General features: G+C 40.2%; 1 protein-coding gene across 1 annotated transcript; it reads right to left on the minus strand.

Annotated features, from left to right (window-relative positions):
• Positions 1-5,460: 5,460 nt before the first annotated feature.
• On the minus strand, positions 5,461-17,595 carry GFPT2 (glutamine-fructose-6-phosphate transaminase 2; the record flags this gene model as incomplete). Its single annotated transcript, XM_062501973.1, has 18 exons — positions 5,461-6,117; positions 6,725-6,886; positions 7,322-7,489; positions 8,147-8,274; positions 8,878-8,992; positions 9,131-9,288; positions 9,459-9,579; positions 9,918-10,015; positions 10,108-10,203; positions 10,712-10,875; positions 11,564-11,681; positions 11,963-12,042; positions 13,245-13,306; positions 14,687-14,821; positions 15,328-15,386; positions 15,951-16,076; positions 16,763-16,861; positions 17,481-17,595. Coding segments are annotated over 18 exons (2,049 nt in total), but the record flags the coding sequence as incomplete, so codon positions are not given.
• Between the last annotated feature and the right edge of the window lie 4,443 nt (positions 17,596-22,038).

Raw genomic sequence — 22,038 nt, forward strand, 5'->3', positions numbered from 1 at the left:
TAAAGAAAAAGAAAGAAAACAAATGTTCAATATCTGACTAATTTCAGGCAGACAAGATCAGAAATATGATACATATTTTCATACATATGAATTTTTCAACAGCACACCATTAAACAAACATTCTTTCCATTTTGTGCATTACCACTGCTAATGAAAAAATACTTGCAGACAAACAGCAATTACAACTTTCACAGCTTCAAGGAAATGCATGTTCCTTTTTCAATCCCTCAAACAAAAAGCATCTAAGTAAACAACTCTAAAAACAAAACCACCCAAATACAACTCTACTCCTTGAAGGCTACTCCATAACATAGAACTGCTATGTGTTAGGACTGTACTAATTTCTGTATTACAGGGGGAAAAATAATTCATTTAAACACTGAGAACACAGATAAAAGTGACAATAGACATCCATGGAGGCCATGGACAGAAGGAAACAGGGTTTAATAAAAGACTTGATTAAAACAGCAAAAAAAGTTGAAAATGAAACTGCTCCCCAAATCCCTGTGGCTGCTGCAATTTCCCCAATATTCCCTTCAGCTTTGTTCAGTAGGAAACTTCAAGGTCTCTGACTTCTCACCTCTGCCAGGCAACCCCTCCCTGATCCAGACCTATGGCAACACATTCTCCTTCCCATTTCATGCACATCACAACACCCTACACTATCAGTCAGTGTCCTTCTAGTACTACAGAATAAGACTTTTGTGCTACAGTTTAGAAGAGACCTTCCTGCCATAATAGAGAGTAAGTTAAATTCATCTGTCAAGAATGAATCAGAGGTAAGTAATTACATCCGAGACCACAATATTGGACTCACCCTCTATATCTCTGAAGTGCTATAATAATGAGAGCACAGACCAAGAGTTTTCCTGAGTGTCCATCCCTCTTCCAAATCTTATAAGAAAAATTACCTCAGTAATTACTGAAGAGCTCTCTAATAAATTCTCCCCTTTATAATTTTGCATTCACTACGACAGATAGTGCCATTAGAGCCCAGAGTGATTTGCACAAGCAAATCACTTGAAACTTGCTCCTTTAAAACGGGAAATGCAAGCAGCCCCTTTCCCCAGAGCAGCCGTGCTCTGTGCTGTCTGCTTTGGTTACAGGAAGAACAGCTCGTCTCTCTCTTCGCTGGCCCCACCGAGTATCTGTGAGCCAATGCAAAACAGAAAAGCCTCAAGAGCAACCCATACATCCACCCTAGAAGGGCACAAAGCCACACAAATAACTTTTGGTTGCTTCAAGAATTAGAATTTGGATTTCTCTCTTCCTCAGTGCATGTAGGAGGGAGCAGCATCTTTTCCATGTTTTAAGTCAGCTGACCAACTCAAGGAATCTGCAGTAAAATATGTGGAAGACCTCCAAGCCCTAGTAAAGACTGAATTTAAACCAAACTGTAATAGTCTTAAGAGATTCTCAAGAAATGTCTAGAGTCCTTTTACCTTCTAGTTTCTCAAAATCTATGCAGCATTTTAAGAGGCAGACATTCACCTGGGTCATATCTAGCAGCAATTTAGACAGTCAGTTTACTTGCCATTTCCTCTTAGAAGCTTTAGAAATAAAGCAGAGGAGAAAGGATTAGCAAAGGGAAAATGTGGGCTGATGACTTTCTGCCTCTGTCACAGGGAGAAAAAGGAAGAAAACAGTATCTCCTACACAATAATATCAAAGGCAGTCAGATGCAGTTCCACAGCCACAGCCAGCTAACACTAACATGAGACCAAAGGATGCCTCAAGAGCAGCTCCCAGACTTTCCTAGTACATCTCACTCTTCTTTCCATCCCTTTTCATTACCCCAAGGCTATGTACTCTGAGGTACCAAGTGTTTTGATGAACAGCTCCTGAACAGCCATGGTACTTTCACCGAATCTTAGCGAATCTTTAGTATTATAAGAAAGGTACAGCTGGAAGATCAAGATCTTCCCTCTGCAAGGACTTAAGAGACAAAACCAAAAAAATGCAGATTTTGCATAAACTGGACAAGAAGCTACAGGATATCAACTTGTTAGCTATACAAGAACTATGCTGTACCTCTTCAGGAGTTAATGAAACACTTTTCTGTAACAGGGATAAAGAAATATATGAAAATTAAATTATCCTGATCCTGAAAAACCCCTCCCTTTAAGAATCATTGTCTGCACAAAGCCATCTTTCAAAAACCACTTGGAGATGAAGACAAACTCTTTAGAAAAGCTCTGAAGAGAGAAACAGGGTATCAGAACACTCAAGTTTTATATATTTCAACACATTTGCAATTCTCTGTGCAAAGCACCTCTCCGTGAGTCTTGACTTTCACTCGGGCTTCAAACTGCCTGAACGCATTACTATAGATACACACATTAATATAAAATTAGGTGCCATGGGATTGTAGCTGCTCACAGGACTTCAGACAATCCATTCTAGGGGCAAGAACCCCCAAATAAAAATAGATTTCCTGTTGTGCAAGTAAGAAGTAAATCTGTCAAAGAAGTTTCTTAGTACTTACCTGTTATTCTCCTACTAGAAAAATAACCAACACACCACACCTGCCAGTAGTAGTTTTATACACAATACCAGTAAGAGATCTTCAGAAGCTGAAAGCAACTGCACTGTAGAATATATCCTGCATTAAACAGTCACTTTCCTAAAATATATTTATTAAAATGGCAACTTATTAATAACCAGATCTGTACTCTGGATATCTTCAAGTCAAAAGCTTATGGAAGATTGAGAACACATTCCCAGGGTTGTTTTGGTTACAGAAATGTTATTACTGACAACAAAACACAAGAACAACACAAACCTTGGTTTAATTTTTAAGCCTTAAGCTAAAATTCTACTGCTGACAATATTAGCAGTGAATACACACAGACACACGCATGGATTTATGAAAACATACAGAAATTCTGTGCAGAAAATCTCCCTCTATTCTTATTCACCTTTGCAAAAGCACTTCTAATTCAGGTGTGCCCTTTTAAGGACTATCATCCAATGCTGTCAAGTGTTTTTTGGGTTTTTTTTAACCTTTACAGCGATATATATCAAAAGGTAAGAGTCCAACTACCAAATGAAATGAGTTACACCTCACTCCTCTACTCACAACCTTTAGAACGAAAGTTTAACAAAGCACTAGATTAATAACGCCGAAGGATTACAGCAGTTCAGAGGTAGTTCGCAACTGGAAACTCGTGGAAAGCAGACCTTTTTCTTCAAGCAGCATTACTACTGACCAAACGAAGATTTCACCACTACCCATTACAGTATCATTCAGCTGTTACACACAGACGCAAACACTGAAAGGATCTCAGAAGTCTCCTAGGGCAAGTTCGTGGAAAGAGAGAAAAGTTTAAACATGCGTGTGTTGTAATTTTGCTGTTTATAGAAAAACCGAGCAGAAAGAGTCTTCTCGCATCTTTCCTAAAACTTCTGCTAAGAAATCGCTTCGGCTCCCGGGAGCCCGGGCTCGCCGCGGCCGCACCGCCCGGGACCCGCAGCGCTCGTTCCCGCTCCCCTCCCGGGACGGGGCTCTGGGGCCGCCGAGCGCGGGCCGGCCGCACACGGGCACCGGCGGCACGGAGCGAGACGGGAGCAGGACGAGCAGAGGCGGCTCCCGCGGGGCCGGCCCTGCGGCACGGGCAGGGCGGGGGGCTCGGCCGGAGGAGGAAGGGCCCGGCCCGGCCCGGACCCGCCGCTCCCCCGCGTCCCTCCGGCGCGGCCGGGCCCCGGCAGCGGCCCGCGGGACGCCCCGAAGACTCCGTCCGGCCCAGAGCTCGTCCCGCCCCGGCTGCAGCCCCGCCGCCCCAGCACGCCTCTCGCGGCCGCCCCCTCACCTGGGTCGGACGCGGCCGGACCGGCCCCGGCCGCCGCCTCCCGCTGCCCCAGCCACAATGGCCTCCCGGCGCTCCGCACGGCGCCGCCCTGACCGACAGCCGCCCTGACCAATCGCAGACCCCGCCGGAAGAGCTCAGCCAATCGGGCCTGGGGGCGGGACCTGCTGGCCGCTATTTTAGGGAGGGCGCTGAAGGGCCGCAGTGACGGGGCAGTTCGGCCTCTGCCCCCGGCGCTGTGTGTGACGTCAGCATGTCACGATAGTCGTGATGTCATCGCATGACGTCAGGCCTTCACGGTAGTTATGTCATTGCCTGACGTCAGTCTGTCTCGGTAGTCGTGACGTCACCTCACAGCAGCAGCATGTCACGATCGGCTGCAGTGCCGATCCTGCTGCCGGTTCCTGAGAGCTGCACCAGGCCGGGAGAAGCCCTCGGTGCTGTAAACACGCCCTGGACAAGGGGCCCCGGTGGCTCCATGGCATCACACGGCAGCAGCCTCAACCACCGCTTCTGCCATAGCACATGGAGCATGGGCTTCCACAGCTGTTACAGAGGGATGGCTCAGGAGGGAAGGGATTTATTCCCTCCCAGGACTATTTTCAACCCCACTCAAAAATCACCAGCCCTCTATCCATTACATAGCCCCTGCCTTGGCACGAGGACTGTTTTTAAAACAGGTGCTGCCTAAAAATAAACTCAATTTTCCACCTCTCCTAGGACTGAGGAGAGGTTTCATTTCTGTAATTTCACAGCTGATTTTAGAAAAACGCACCTGTAGTTTTTTTACTAAATCATTGTAATGTCACACATAGACTAGATGACATCAATATGCTTTGACAGTTCTACTTTTTTAATATTAAAAGAATACTAATTCTAGATTGAAAGCGAAAGGGGCCTTTTCATCACTTACCAAAATATGTTAGATATACAGAGTTACATCTTCTTGGCATTTAGGTCAGATTAGTAATATGTTTTTCATTATGATTTTGGTTCTACTATGTGGTTATAAAAAGTACTAGGGCAGTAAGTAGCTCCTATTATAACAAGCTATAACACATTAAAGCTCTTAATCTAGTAAACATTTGAACACCTCCATTTAGAACCAAGCCTGCAGAGGAATATAATTAAGAAAACTTCACTAGTGAGATACTTAGTTTATAAAACTCAGAAAAATTAAGTACTGTGCTTTCTTGACATTTGGAAATAAAAACCAAACAAATGAGTAGAGAACTTCTTTTGTTTATCTACCTTATTTTTTGCAGGTTTATAGGTGCTCCCCTACTGCAAGTTTGTTTACAACTAGCAAAGTGTGCTTTTGAAAATGTATATGATAGTAAAATAGGACTTTCTTCAGAACTGAGATAGAAGTCATCAGGTTTAAAAAATAAAAAACAATAAAAACCCAAACACACGGACACATACACACAAAAAACCAAAACTACAAAATAAGAATTATATAAACTTTTAATTGCGTTGTCATTTCATTGTACCCTCTTCAAACAAAAATATCACTTGAAAGACATCCAGTTCCCTTATTCTGTTGCACTATACATGTTATGCAAATAAGAGCTGGGGTGGCATACAAAACAAATGTCATTCTGGCTTTTCAAAACAGTTGAAAGAAGCAGAAATTTAAAACATAGCTGGGAATTTACAGCCACAGAAGAACTTTTCAAATGACTGGTTAAATATGAAGCACAGATGCAACGGGGGAAGGGAAGCTGGGAAAAAAGAGGGGACAAGTTTCCAGTTTGAGGCTGAAGAAGGAAAATCTCTAACAACTGTACATAAGTATCAACATGCTCAGTATTTACATTCTGAGCATTACCAATGTTACAGATAAGCAATGTACTAAAAAAATAACTTAAAAAAAGCTATACAAATTGTAATTATAAATACTATATCTTTGAAACTTGTTATGTAGTGTAGGCTAAAAAAAATGTTCACAGTTACTCTGGAGAGAGCTGTATATATATATATATTGCACAGTAAAAAAGTTCATTCATTATACCATGTGTAAACAATTTTTATCTTCTTTGGCAATTTCAGAACTTAGAGGAGCATTTGCTGTGAGCAAAAGCACTTGGGTACAAGGCACATCAAAAGCTTTTAAAGCTGCAAGATAAATTCTTCTGACACTTTCCAGTTAGCACTGTCATTCTCTTTAGAAAAAAAAAAACCATTTACCTATGAATTCAGAACAACACATTCTACAATTATAATTTAGAGGTCTGGTGACAAAGACATCAGCTGTTCTTGGCTATTACTCTACAGTAACAGATTTGGCCAAATTTCTTGGAAAGTCCACCTAGAACGAAGAGACAGGATTTCAGTATGACAGAGTAATACTGACATTCTGCATTTGACAGTTCACTTAGTGTACTTTTTCAGACTTCCTAATGAGTTCTGCTTTATTCTAGACACATTAACACACACAACACACTATACATCTGCAGACAGTGACTTGCAGCTGAATTCATCTGTGCTTCCAAAACCCTCCTAACAAATACATATTTGTTTTGCACAGGGTACCTTTCCAAATGAGTCATCATTATCAAACTGACACACCAAAACATCAACAAACCAAGCTGTACAAAGCACTGACCTACTTCAAGTTAAAGTACAACATCGCATTTCAAAATTAGGTTCTCTGAAAAAGTCCCATTTGCACTCTTAACTAATCAAACTAAGCAAAAGGGCTTTATAATTCTTTTAGAATGATACTAATTAAAAAAAAACCTGAAGAATCAGCACTGAAATGCCACCTCTATTACCACACTCACTATGAGATTGACTAGCTATTTTCATAGCTAGTGAATCTTAGATATGCCATATAACTGGGTCTCTCACTTGACACTGGTAGGAGGAAGTTCAAAACTGCACTAAAAGGAGTGTTAAATATAGAAAACACTTACATCATATCCTCTGAGAACAGCCAGGTGGAATGAAAGCAACTGAAGAGGAATGACACTCAACACTCCTTGAAGGCAGTCAACTGTATGAGGCAGCTCAATGGTTTTATAGGCAAATTTTGAGCTTTCAGTGTCTTCCTTAGAGCACAGAATGATTGGACGACCCTGAAAATAAAATTTTGCACTGTTAATTGAAGAGCTAGCCTAGAACTGCTTTGAAATATTCTTCATGGCATGCCTGTATGTGTTTGAAGACACTCAAGTAGCTAATGAAGGCAATGCCAATCTTGCATAATGGCTCTTGATTTTCACTATATTGTAAGATTTGAATGTTTTCATCCTGTAGAGTTTTAACGTTATTCCATTTGCTTCAAAACAGAAAAACCCCAAAACAAATAAGCCAGCCATAAGAAAGCAGTTTTCACTGCTGACATAACTTGTAATAACAAGCTGCAATGCAGATGTAGCATCTTATTTATAACTTAATAATTAACAATAATCAGCAGTACATCTCTTTCCAGGTGCACAGTGAGCAGCAATGCAGTGTGCACAATCTCTTTTCCTATAACACAGTAGAAATAAATTAGTTAAACACTGTACCTGTCGAGCAGTGACCTGTTGCAGAGCATTCTGGCACTTGGTGAAACAAGGATCCTTCATGATCACCATGATAACAGGCATTTGTTTATCTATTAGGGCTAAGGGCCCATGTTTCAGCTCACCAGCTAGGATACCTTCTGAGTGCATATAGGTGATTTCTTTTATTTTCTAAAAAAGAGAAAAAAAAAAAAAAAAAAAAAGGAAATGCCTCAAGTCAGTACTAAATCAGCTAAAAAACCAACAGCCACAAGAAGCAAAACACCAAAACACCAAGTACCTCTGCCACTCAAATACATGTACCCAGCATCAAGTATTAGTGAAAACACACAGGGAGCTGCTGGGATTTCTAGCAGGCTGTGGGCAGCAGCAGAGCTCACCCATGTACACAGAGTAACCAACAGGAACTTTAGGAACCAAACACCCAACACAACTTTGGCTATTGCATTCACCTTTAACACATCAAATTCCTCTGAGAGATGGATATGTGTCCATTTTGCCACAATGTTCATAATATAATTCATGACTTTCCTGCATGAGCATGTCCTCTCAACATCAGCATAATGTGTTCTTCCTGATGTTGTTTTCAAATGGGTCAGCAAGTTAAAATCAATTAAATACTGTGTTTATTATGTGAAAGAAGCAGGAAACTGATATAATATGCAGGTTCACCATAAGTACATGTTTAATTAAATGCTTCTAGTTATAGAGAGCAGTTCTAGGCAGTAGAATTAAATTGCTATAAAATATTATAAACTATCATGCAGAAACAAACAAAAAAAAAAATCTCATTTTAAATAATGTTAAACAATATTGAGAAGTTCCTACCAAGGCTCCTTCCAGACAAGTGGCATAATTATACCCACGACCCATAACCAGCAATGATCTTTGTTTGTACAGTTCAAGAGCCAGATCATGTATCTTCTCATCCAAGGACAAGACTTCTTTAATCATTTCTATTGAGGCACAGAAAAGAAATCAATTTTTTTTTAAACTGGAAAAAATAGTTTGCTTGTAGCAGAATGTTCTAATTATTTAGTAGAACAAATACACTTCATACAATTCAGCCACTAACTTAGCAACTTTGACTGGAATTTAGGGCTATTTTCTCCAGCCTTACTTACTAGTAATAAATTTAAAGCAACTGTTGGTTTAAGCAGTGCTCATACATCCCATTTGAATTTCTAAAGGAAGTTGTGAAATATCCATTTCAAAGTCACCTTGAATTAAGTTTCCTTTTATCTATCTGTTTTAAAGTGGAAATCTTCAACAATTTCAAATTATGAATTTAGGAGATTAAGTAATATTTCACATACAAAACTACCTTATTGTAATTAGAAAACCCAACCCATGAAAATTCCATCTTCCTGCCAAGTTTCTTGGAAGGGCATTTGTAAAACTGGGAAATGGTGCAGAAACAACCAGACCATTTTTCTCATACTGTCTGCCTTTCAGGATTAGGGGGAGACCGAAACTTAAATGAGAAAGAAATATCCCTGAGTAGTATTTTACACTGCCAACAACCTCTATGCCTCCTCAAACCCAAAATATCAATGTACCTGGCAATGATTTTAGTCCACTAATGATTTCCTGTCTCCTTTTCTGCAAGGAAATTCTGTCTTCAGACATCATTAGGCCAAACATTACAAGAGACACAAATTGGCTGGTGTAAGCCTGCAGACAAAACAAAAACATTTAGCAGCTAATTCTGCAGAGAGCGACCATGATCTCAGTTTGAAGTGCTGCAATTAAAATTTGAATTGTATTCCACAGGGCTGAAAGGGTGACAGTCAAACACTGAACAGCGATTACCTTTGTGCTTGCCACACCTATCTCAGGCCCTGCATTGATGTGCACACCACAGTCAGTCTCCCGGGATATTGAACTTCCAACTGTGTTTGTGATGCCAACTGTCAGAGCACGGCGTTCTTTACAATACCTCAAGGCCATGAGTGTATCTGCAGTTTCACCTGGAAAACATTCACACCTTGACTTCAGGTTGGCAGAGCATAATAATGATTCCTAAAAAGCATCAAATTCTACACAAGTGTGTTCTAAATAACTGTACCCACACTTACATGATGCAAAGTGCCACGGAAAGGAATCTTATTGCACTTATTCATCAGCAAATGCAGCTCACCTGACTGACTTATAAAAAAGCACACGTCATCCCTGAATACAGGTGTGTTTCTATCCAGGAAGTCACTGGCAAGTTCCACCATCACTGGTAATTCAGTTAATTCTTCCAGGACTTGCCGAGTCTGTATTCAAGCAGAACACAGTATTTGTTAATATTGCTACCCACTAACATTTGGACATTTTACAAGTCAGAAAATATAAATTAATTCTTATTAGAAAAACTGCTAATTACAGCTCACCAGTGCTTTAAATACCAAGGTGGAAAAAGTTAACTTCTAGCATGGTAATTAATGGCATTGGAGCATTAATAAAGAATGTGGCATTAAGGAAAGCTAAATAAAAGGGTGAGACCCCTCAGTGAAAGAAAGTCTGAAACAGAAGAAAAAGCAGATGCAAAACTGTTGTCTGAAACCCCAGCAATTAAGTTAGAAGTGCATTTCAACCATGGCTGGGAACATACAGCCACTGCAGCGTGGTAACTGGTCCCACAGCCAATAATGATCAGTCTTCGGCACCTTCTGATTTCTTTCAAATGATCCTTCAGCCCCCCCAGCAGAACTGCAAACAAATAAACACACATATATCAATGGTGTTTTTAATTTTCTAGATATTTGCAACTTAATGCAGTTTGAAGGGCTATTTGCCGTTACCTGTGCTGTTCTCAAAATTCACCCTGCCTCTCATTGTGTTGACAACTGACTCTGGTTGTTCAAAAATTTCCTTTTGCATGAAGGCACTGAAGTTACCTGTTCACAAAAACATGACATGGCAATGCTTAAGTTTATTTTAAGTCTATTCCAGTTACAAAGAACTTCTAAGACTAATTTGACTGAGTTAACCTAAATAAAAGCTTAGAATATGCAAGAAGAAGGGAAGGATGGATAGATCACTATTTGGTTGGTTCCATTTCCCAATTCTGACAAGGTAAATAAATTATTTCATAAGGAAACGTGTGCTCCTTTTCAATTCTTAATTTAGTCATACCTTGCCAATAACTACATGTTAACATTAGTTATATTTTCACTAGATACTGAAACAAATAGAAGTATCTATGCCTTTTCCACAGCTAAAATGGATAGAGTCCCAGACTGCCCATCCTCTCTCCCTCTCAAAACATGAATTGTCAGCTTCCAGTAGAAACAGCCTGAATAAAAGTTAGTTGTCACAACAAATTAACAGTTTTCTGCCTCATCTACTACACAAACAGCAACTATCCATCATTGATAATATTCATTTACAGATGTTTCAACCCACCCTTCATGATTTGCTGCAATTCCATCTGCAAGGTCTGGATGGCCCGGGAAGGATCACCACTAGCTGAACGCTCCAGACGGTGAATTGAGAGCTTCCCATCAGTTACAGCTGCAATGTCGTCATCTTCTAAGAAAATCACTCTGTTGGTATGCTCAATGATAGCACTACAGAGAAAAAAAAATAGCACAGAAGCAGACACGTCAGAGTTGGTAAGAGCGAAGCAGTTAAATATGCCACAAGAGCACTTCCAGCCCTGCTTCTCTCTCCCTTTTGGATGCAAGTACAGACAGAGCCATCCTAAAGGCAATGGCTCCATCTGCTGCTCCTTCTGCACTCTCACAGCAACCCACAGCAGGAGGCTCAGGAACCACTGCATCCATTCCTGCTGGTCTGAAGGTCTCCCAGTGTCCTTGATGGATCCTGCTAAGGTCATGCTCTTGTTCCCAAGATAAATGTGTGCCTGATCTCCAGGCTCCTGCCCAGCTTGGAACCACACCACCATTTTCTTTCACCCATATCTGAATTGAAAACATCACAACCCCAACTGTAGTCTGCCCAAATGCTCAGCTGATGAGTGTCATTTTACCCGAATTACTTTCCTACACTGGATGTTTTTCACATAGAGGTCAGCAACTGACAGATATTACACTTGTGAAGGTTTGTCAGCAGCATTTGAACTGCAAACATTTCTCAAGCACCTGAGCCTGGGGGTTTTCTGATGTTACCTGGATGAAAAGCTCTTCTTTCAGAAAGCTGCTGTACAAGAACAAGGCATCTTAGATTTCCAGAACTATCTCATTTTTAAACAAAAAATAAAAAGTATTTTCAGCAAAGTTGAAGTACTTTTACTACCTTGCATCTGAAGCAAAGAAGAATTCTACTGCCTTATCCCCAACAGCATGAAGGCAGGTTGAGCTGTCCAGTCTTTTCATTTGGGAATTGCAGATGTTCTTCACATTCTCAATGTTGCCTGTTAAAGAAGTGAGACATTCTAAATTCAAAACCAGTTCTGTTTAAGTTAAAATTACAGTCTACACCAGTTTAGGATATCACAGTTACAGAAATAGGTTGGGGTATGGGACTTTCACATAAACTACATATTCAGTAGTATAAAAATATCCCCAGCCAATAAGCTATTTGGGGCATTGGCTGGTAGTTTTATGGTACTAAAATCAATTAACCTAATTTCTAATCATAAAGTAACAGTAATTTTCGTTCTTAAAAATAATGCCATTTGATTTATCAACTTACATGTTCTGTACAAAACTGGAATCTGTTCAGTTGAGAGCTTGTACTTGCTCCGAACCCCAATGAGCAAAGGACTCCCTCTCCTACAGAAAGGAAAACACTCAAGTTTATAAAGAGAAATGTGCATACAAAGAAGTTACCAGACTTCAGTGAAGCTGAAAAGACAATATCCCATCTAGCTTCCTAAATCAAACGAGCCTCCTTCAAGCATGATCCTAAGGCCATTGCATGACAGGAGTCATACAAACTTAGTTCTTCTGTAAGATTCACCAAGTATTATTATATAAGTAATTACTATGTGCATTGGTGATTCTTTACCTGTAAACTATATCCAGGGAGAGGAAGATGTACATGAACCAGATGTTATCTTTCCAGTAATTAGAAAACAGCTTAGTACAGGGACCAATTTGAACCAAAGCTTACTTTGCCTCTAAAGTGAGACAATAAGCTCCATGCTCTTTAGAATTACAATATCATTACACTCTTTAGCCTTTCAAACTCAGAAACATCAACCATCCCTACTGCACCTCAAACTGTAGAATATTAAGACCATTTTTTAATTATATAGGTTACATGTCACTGGAGACCTTATTAAAAAAAAATATCACAGGAATGAAAGAACAAGTCACATTCAGATTAAAAGATTCACTTCTCTTAAGTCCCTCAGCCCTAAAAACCCAAACCTGAACCACATATAGAATGCTTCATTTCAGAAGAAGTTCTCCAGTTGAAGTGATGGTGCAGCTGGCTTTTTCAAAATTTTAATGCAGTCTTATTTTAGAACACCAAAGCAATGGGCATTTTGGGTTGTAATATAAAACAGTCTTTATCCCCATCACTTACTATTTTAATCACTTGCTACATCACTTGCTATTTTAATATCTTTACATTTCCTGAAAGTTTTTTTCAAGTCGTAAATAAAAGTAGAACTTACACAGAAAGACACCATAAATGTTATGACAGCTATAGAACACCATTTGTATAACCTGTTACTGTGATGGTCTTCAGCCAACATGAATACACTTATCTCAGTCTTTACTCAGTGGGAACTAAAACTGAACAATATCCCTTCCCTCTGCCCTTTTTGATGTAGGAAAAATGTTAGCATGCTCTTAATACAAATTTTGAAACACAAGATACACTGAGATTCTTTATTGACTCACTGATTTTGGTTAATTAAGCACTTTAAACATCAATATTTTAGTATCTTTAAGAGAGGTCGACTTTTTTTTTTTTTTACCCTAATAAAAAGCATGCATTATGTATAAAATGGACTTTTACTAACCTGGTAGCAACAGCTTCACCTGGGTAATGGATGCTCTTGAAAACCAATGCAAAAGCACCTTCCTGGAAGCCATGAACACAAAGGAAAAACAAAAACAAAACCAAAAGAGATCCTAAACAACTTGTCTCAAATAGTTGCATGTCATTAAATGGGGGCCCCTCTCTGAAGAGGCACTGAAGGAGCTGCTATCAGGAACCTCTTCCTGGAGGCAGGCTGCACCTTTAAAGGAATTGGCCATGGAGCAGAACAAGCTGACATGCACATTAACAGTGCAACAGATGAAAGATCAGGAAGTGAGCACTTAGCCTCTCTTTGTAAATAAAAACAATAAACCCTAGCGCAAAGGTTATGAAAATATCAGAGATGTTACTTGTAATCAACACAAAGACTGTTAGACATTTACTTTAGCTAAGCCCTTCAATCAGACTTTGCATGTAGTGCATTGCCCTGCAGTTCCAACTAAAAACCCGGAGTTACTATTTCCAGTTCAAGCAGCAAATTCTCATTAACGTACTCAAAAAACAAAATACAAACCACAACACCAGAAAGAAACGCAGAAACAATTCTACAGTACTAACACAGCCAGCAAACTCCTGGAGGAGGATTCCCAAAGCAGGAGCCAAGGCCCCCCCACCCTGCCAGCAGGACAGAGATGGTGACATTCCCTCCCTTCCCAGGGCTCCCCTCAGAGCATCCTGCCCCTCTTCTTCTTCCCCTCAGCTCTGTGGCTGCTTCCTCTTGACCCACACAGGCCTTGATTTGGTGCAGATTCCAGCCCTGCTCCAAGGAATCCTACAGAGCTGCTTTAAAGAGGAGACAGGAGGTGAAAAGAGTGTAAGAAACTGCAGGAAGGGGAGGGAAAACATCTGCCCGGAGACTGGGGGAGGAAACAAAGCCAGCTTTCTCCAAGTTTGCAATGCATCTATCAAAGTTGTTAAGCATTCACATACTGAGTAACAGTAGATTCCCACTTCACAGTTTGGAAACCAGTCCAGCTTGTTAGATCTATTTCCAAATAGGAGAGCCAAGGCATTAGCCAAACTTGAATCACAGCAGTGTTTCAACACGATCAGAATAACCTTTAGGAACACAGTGCCATTTATGAGAGATTTTAACTCCCAGAGGCTCCTACTACTTTTTTTTAAATTAAACTGCTTCATTAAAAAAGCTGTGTTAACTTCTTGCTAAAAACAAAAACCAAACAAACAAAACCTGCTGCTACTGCAATTTAAAGATTTAACAGTGAAAAGCCTTTGAAGTATCCAAAATTTTAATCATGTTTCTTGGTCTATTAAGCATTATTTAGAAGCCTGAAAATGTTATTTGCAGCACCTCCTAAGAACTCCTGCAGAAGATCTAAATGCATAAGGCAGAAAGCTAAGAAACCCCTGCAAGTAGCTTATACTGTTGTACAGGGGAAAAAAAAGTAATTTCCCACTTACCAGCTGTTGAATAACTCTCTCTACCAAAGCTGAAAAACTGGTGTCTTCACTCTCTCTGTTGTCATACATGTATTTGATCAGTTTGGGGATTGTTTCTGTATCTGTTTCAGATTCAAATTCATATCCTTTGCTCTCCTGAAATACCATAAAGAAGAGTAAAAATTCTGTCCCTCCTCAGTCAAGAAACACTGAAGAGCCTCTCAGCTGCCTCCCACAAGAAACTGCAGTCAGAGCTCAGAGCACTACATTGGACCAGTGGATATAAATCACTGTAGATAAAAAATAAGGATTTATCATGTCATAGATACTCTTTGGGAAATACTGGAATAAGACATAGTAAGACTTACTTAGCATCTGTCAAGCACCAAGAGACAGGAGGGAGCCCACTCCATACACCCTCTCAGAGAATCTCAGCACAAACTGCTACTCTACTCATCGATACTTTGCATTTAGGATTACAGGAACATATTGCAGTTCACCAGCTCCCGAGTATCTTTATTAGGCAGACTCGTTCACACAGCTTTTTTATAGATGATATCAAGAAACTTGAATTCACGTTCCACCAAAGTCATAAAAGATCTGATGGTAGTTTGGGGGAGTATTAACTTTCTAGGTTTAGAATTGAGTTGCCACAGACTCACCAGAAATTTTCTTAGGTCCTTATAGTTTGTGATGATTCCATTATGGATGACAACAAATTCTAAGAGAAAAAATAGATATATATTAACGGGCAACAAAAAATTAAGATATTTAATCCAAAACACAAAATTACATGGGAAAAAAAAGTAGAAGTACACTTGTAACCACCTGCTATAGCTTTCAGACCTATAGTTTACCCCAATACCGACAACTGAAGGCAGAAACTTACAAATCCTGAAAGTACACAAAAGCAGTTCCAAATTATTGAGAGCTCTAAGCCACACCTAGTAGAGCACCAAGCCATCTCAAATAAAGAATTATATGAAATCTCACTTTTCTGGACCAGGCAATATTGACACATACATATTTTTAGTCTTACCTTTCAGAACAAGAATGTTGTACTTTAATTAACTTGCAATTTTCAGAGAACAGATCTCATTAATTTTTAATGTTACTTTAGCTTGAGAAGAGGCTATTTCATATTAAAAGTGTCTGAGCTAAATAAAATGGCAACAGCTTAGCCCTAGCATGAAAAATAGATACCATGTAATAGTAAGAATATATGTGCTCTGTGGATTTAATCACTTCAGATTCGTGTGGTTCAGGTGCTGCAGAGATTGCTTACCATTCCTTTTATCTGATCTCTGAGGGTGACTATTTATTGCACTTGGTACTCCATGGGTCGCCCAGCGAGTATGAGCAATTCCAAAATGTGTATCAAAATCTGTTTTTGAATCCAGGTCATCTTGTTCTATACAGGAGAAATTCAGTTTACTGAATAACTAATATTGCCTCTCCCCGCCGCCCTTCGCACACACACACACACACATACACATGATTAGTAAAACAAAGACAATTCCTACAGGCAAAAATCTAAATGCTATCTTCTAGGGTTTTTTTAAGCCATTTGCTTTCTTGACATTACACTTCAGAAAGTTCAAGCTACTGTGATTAAAACCTTGTTTGCCAAGACATGAGCATTTTTAGCCAATAGTCACAGACCCCATTACTACAAATTATAATGTGAATGTATTAAAACACAACTTCAGCCTTTCACAGATGGAAGCACTGCATAAAGCAGATTGTGATGACAGCCAGCTGCTTAAATGGTCGTAAATTCTGTTGGAGTGCATGTTTCAGCATTTCAGCCATGCAGCACAGAAATCACATAAGTAAAGTGCCAAAGGAGCCTAGGTTTTGAACAAAGGAGCAACCAAAAGAAGGGAGTACAGATTGAAAATCTCACAGTGATCTGAAGATCAGCTTGCTTTTTAAATACAGATTTGAGCAGCACAAAACAATTGGCTGCTTGGATTTCTCAATGCAGTTACTTCTGATGCAAAATCATAACTGCAATTTTATGGTCTGACTTTCTGCTGAGATGCAGATGGCATCTGACTGGGAGGCCAAAGCAAAGGGGTCATTTTTAACACTTACTGTACAACTCTTCTTCCAGGGCCTTTACTTTTCCTCTTTTCTTTACCAGTTTGATGAATCTATCTTTATCTTCATTATTATTTCCATCAATTGCCACTCCTACAGCACAGGATACAGTCATAAATGTTGTTTAAAGCACGAAGTATACTAGAATGAGGAAAAGGCTGAGAAAATACGTACAGGCACACACCACTGAAATGAGTATTGTTAAATTACCCTTTAAAGGGATATATTTGAAGTTTGTTGCTAGACCTGTGCATGCTCAAATGAAACTACCTCAAGTCCATATCTACTGCTCAGATTAAAACATACACGAACCAGCTCAAATTGCATTTGACAACAGACTGAAATATTTTGCCTGATGAAATGAGCCAACTCAAATTTAAGACAAGTTTAGTCTCCCCCATCCTTCACTGGGATTCACATACACAAAAAAAGGCTGAAGCACAAACTACATAGCCTTGTATAAAGATCTTTTTCCATCCCTGTTTGTTTTGCTTACGTGTACTAACCTCAGCTGTCTAATTACAGAGCTAAACACCCAATTTTAAGTCCTGAGGAAAGCTATAGCACTCCAAGAATCAAGTTAATTTGTTCTGATCTGTTAATCTGTAGAAAAAAGAAAGAAAAATCCAAGAGGCCAGACACTGAAAGTACCAAAAACTCATTGAATGAGCTACTGGTTCTTAAAATTAATTCATTGAGTTGGTTAACGTACCTGCAGAGTCATATCCTCTGTACTCCAGTCTCTGTAATCCTTTTATCAGGGTTTCATATATTTCCTTCCTAGTGCGAGGCACTCTGTAGTTCAGATAAGCAAAAATTCCTGTTAAAGAGAAAGGGGGAAGGAGGGAGGGAAGAAGCAAAGGGGTTATTTTAAAAATGTGCATCACTTCACACTCAATTTAAAACTCCTTAAAACTAGTATCAGGGAGAAGTCCTAGGGGCACCCAACCCCCCATTTAGTACAATTCCTTCTAATGCATTTTTCGATGGAAAGAACTCAAATACAATGAAGGACTCGGAAGCCTCATTTCAACACACAACACAAAATTTACTGGTGAATTTCACTCTCCCCATGTTACCCAGCAAGAGTTAAACAGTTAGGAGAGGTTAAAAAAACTCTACTTTTCACTAAAACCACAGCTGAAAATGGGAACATTGTGATCTATTTCATATCCAGGCATTCAAAGAAGGAATATATTCACCAGTACTAACACAAGGAGACTTTTGTAATCCAAGTCATGGCCTTAAATACCCATGGGTAGGTACGAGGCACAACATCTAATTTCTGAAAGGCTCCAACTTAATCCCGTATGCAACAGTCACTCCAGCAGAAAGAGACTGGGGAAGAAAACACCAGGAAAGGGCAGAAGTCAATAGGGTAGGACAACAAAGGACAGAAACAGAAGGTACAAAACAGGGTCACCCAAAACACAGGCGGTGCCCCAGCACAATCCTGCCAAAGCCAGCCGGGCACAAGAGCGCTGTGCCTGCCCCGAGCTCGCTCCCTGCCCACGGGGCCAAGAGCCTGCGAGAGACAGCCCGGCAGTCTGCTCCTCTTCTCCTGAACAGACCTGTCACCAAGGACAGGCTTTTGCAGTTGAGGGCTGAGCTCCCCATCCTAATTTATTTTTTTATTATTTTGGAAGTACACAGGCGTTTTTTAAAACAACATCCCTTACACCCTTCTAATTATCTTTAGAAAAGGTGTAATAAAAGAGTCACCTGCAAAGGAAAGGAGCCATTCCTTTCTCTGTCTACTGCTCTTCCTGGGACTCCAGTATTTATATGGATACATTAGGCCCTTTAATTAACTCTCGCAAATCTGTGCCCCAGTAAAAAAGAAACAACTAATTTCACTGTTTCAACAGTTTCTGCAAGCAACAAGTCAGGACTGGAGACCACAGTTAGGAAAAAACCAGACTTTAAGAGCTCAACAGATAAGTAGTTCAGGCGAGTGTTTTAGAGAAAGCCTTTGTTTGAAATTTAATACCCTCTTCCCCCTCAATTAAGGCGTTTGAACTGTAAATGGCCATAGTGAAGAAGCTGTTATAAGGATACACCAATAAATCTCCCTTATAAATAATACTGTGAATTTGGTTATTCCACTGGTTTATAAGACATTAAAACTGTTGATTTGACAGTGAAACAAAGAGTATTACATTTGCCTCTGAATTTATTTAGGAAAGATTAAAGGGTGGATAATACTTTTCTGCTTCAGAAAAGAGATTTATGAGGATCTCAGCCTAATTATTTCTAGCGCATCCAACATTAACAGAGACATTAAGACAATAGTTGCATTTAAGGAGGTATTTGGGAATTTGAACTGCTTAATACTGCTCTTCATGGATGCCTTGAAAAATAATGCCTCTGGTTATAAGCGGTCGCTTTAGACTGAGAGCCTGTTGATCATTTTTCCAGGCAGATATTTACCATTCACTGGCACTAACCACGAACCTCAAGAGCAGCATTCTTCAATTTCTTCAATACAAATTTCTCAACATCATTCCAAAACATTGCCACACACCTCATTTCAAATCCAGCTCTACTTTCTAGGCCAGATTTCACAATGAATTTAAGCCTCAATATCCTTATATGTTCCATGCGGCATCTTTCACTGCACAGAGCTCCAGGAAGAACCTTCCTCTGGGACCATCCTTACAATGCTGCCAATGTGCTGCAATTGTTGAAAAGATCCTTGTTTCCAGGGAATTGGAGCTGCATTTCCACACACGTGTATTAGAAGATGCAGAAGTCACCAGAGGCCACTTAAAATGAAAACAATAGCTGAAGCCTGACTTCAAAGAACATGTTATAAACTCTTTCAGTTAAGGGAAATAAATCTTACTTTAAGCACTGAGAGTAACACTTTCTCTAGTACGTTTCTGTTTCATGATTTATCCACTTACATATTTTTTCCCTTCACGGTCATAATTTGGCCAGATTTAAAGCACATTACTCAACTCATGTAGAAACAACTTCTGATAAAGACTCCTTGTATCTTAATTCTTTCTGGAAGCACACCAGGATGACTGATTCTCAGTTGAATCATACTTATGATAAGAGTTTTGTGATGCTAACAAGTTCCTTTTGATGACCTCCTCAAGGTATTAGGTGCCTCTGCCTATTTCCAGATCTTGCTTCCCTAAGAAGATTCAAAAACTTAAAATCCAGGAAAAGCACCCAAGAAGTGTTTTACTAGGACATTGCCCTCTTGATTGAATGTTAAATCTAGTTTATAACTTTCCATAATCACAGTTTGCTTAGAAGGATGAATCATGTATGGTTTGCCTTTAACAGCAGATACTAAAAAGAGAAAGAGAAGGTTGGTAAAACATTACCAAAACCAGCTTCCATCACATGCAGACACTGAAAGCAAGGCTCTCCCTTTACGTGCATATCAAGACTTTAGAGCTTCCTCTTTCAGGATTTACAAGCAGAGCATCAAAAGGAAGAAGAGTAATTTGAGTATTTTTCGTGGGAAAATTCCACAAGAACTCTTGCAATTGCAAGACTTTACCAAAATCAAGAAGGGGGCAGCCTATACTTGAAGTTTTAAGAAAATTATTATTTATTTTTTGAAAAATAAAAGGATATATCTATTGGGTAAGCACATTGTTGATGCCAGAAACTTTGCTTTGAAAAAGTCTCAACTTCATATCCTGATGAAAATTACCTTTGATTTAAAAGAGGTCATCAGTTTAAGTGCATCTTGACTGTTTTTAAACCCTGAATACTTTTGCTTGAATACTTTTGCTATACTGTCCTACATGTGAGAGTGATAACATCTCAACTTTGCTTCCTTACAAGCATGTTTAGAGAAGTATTTATGATATTCATATATTTTCAAAGCATAAACCAAGAGCTGTAACTCTTCACGTGCTACCTGAAGCCAAAGAAAACACATTAGCTGTCTATTATCAGCACTCAAACCTAGAAATATATGGGGGGAGGGAAAAAGCAACAACAACAAAAAGTAATTTTGAAACTGCTAGTTGCAGTCTCAAGAACTCCTACACTCCCTACAGAGATCAGCATAGCAGGCTGGGGGCTATCTTTCATAAAAACAAAAGTAATATAAAAGGTCTCTAAATGCTGATGGGAAAAAAACCACAACAGCTCTACTCTCACCCTTCATGAACTGCTGCTCTTTGCCATTTCATACTGAGTCACTTGCTCCACCCCAAGTTCTACCGAACTCCTTGAACGCTGTTAACACCCTCACTTCCCAATCAATACACAGCCCAGACATGCCAAGTTTTTGATATTACCATTATGTGTCTCGGGGCTGGCCGTGAGTACCCGAGGGTGGCTCAGGCACTGAGCCAAGTCCCTCACCTGGAGGGGTTTTGTTCAGAGGGCACCGAGTTTGTCTCATTGATAGTGATCTGTCACACGGGAGCTCAAACAATAGGAGCCCAAACAATATCACCTCGTGTTTCCATTCAAGTGAAAGAGGATTCCTGAGCTCCTTGCTCTTTCTGAGGTTACAATTAAAAAGGATGTGGAGGCAAGGAGAAGATACCTAATTCAGAAAGTACAATTTTGGGAGCAGTAACTCTACTCACTTTCAGCCTGCAGCCCACAAAAGAGGTTTTGTTGTCGACGACTAAGAAGTACAAGTGCAAATTTTTATACTTTCAGCAGACCTGACAGGAGATGTCAGGGACAGATTGGCAAAGCTTCACCAAACTTTCCTCCATAACCAAATACAATCGCATTAGCAGCTTATGAACCCACACTTCGATTTCGATGTGATCCGAAGCATATCTAAGCAATTATGTACACGCTATAGGAATTATCTTTACCATCTCATCTTTATTAGATAAAATGAGGTGAATAAACTCACCACAGCTAAGAAATAAGGTCCTTCACTGCCTTTGTTTGAAAACCACACTCTCCCTTATCGCCGCAACTCGGAAGTGAGTCACGATTAATCAATCCCTAGTCCCGGATTAGGAAAAACAGAGCCCAGCGCATCCCGCGCATTACAGGCAGCGGCACCAGGAGCAGAGGTTAACCACGCACCCCGGGCACCCCCGGGGCAGCCGAGCGGTGGGAACGGGACGATTTCCATCCCAAAACCCGGGGACACGTCGCCAGGCACCGAGGGCTCTGGGAGGGAGGGAGGGAGAAACGGAGCGGCGATCGCCGCTCCTCGGGAGAAGAGGCGGCCGGAGGGGCTTAACCTTCACCTGCCAGGCGCTCCCAGCCCTTCACACTCCCCCCGGATGGATGCAGCGGGGCCAGTCCCGAGCGAACCCGCAGCCGCG

This window comes from Cinclus cinclus, chromosome 14, assembly GCF_963662255.1.
Source record: "Cinclus cinclus chromosome 14, bCinCin1.1, whole genome shotgun sequence".
Taxonomy (NCBI): Eukaryota; Metazoa; Chordata; class Aves; order Passeriformes; family Cinclidae; genus Cinclus; species Cinclus cinclus.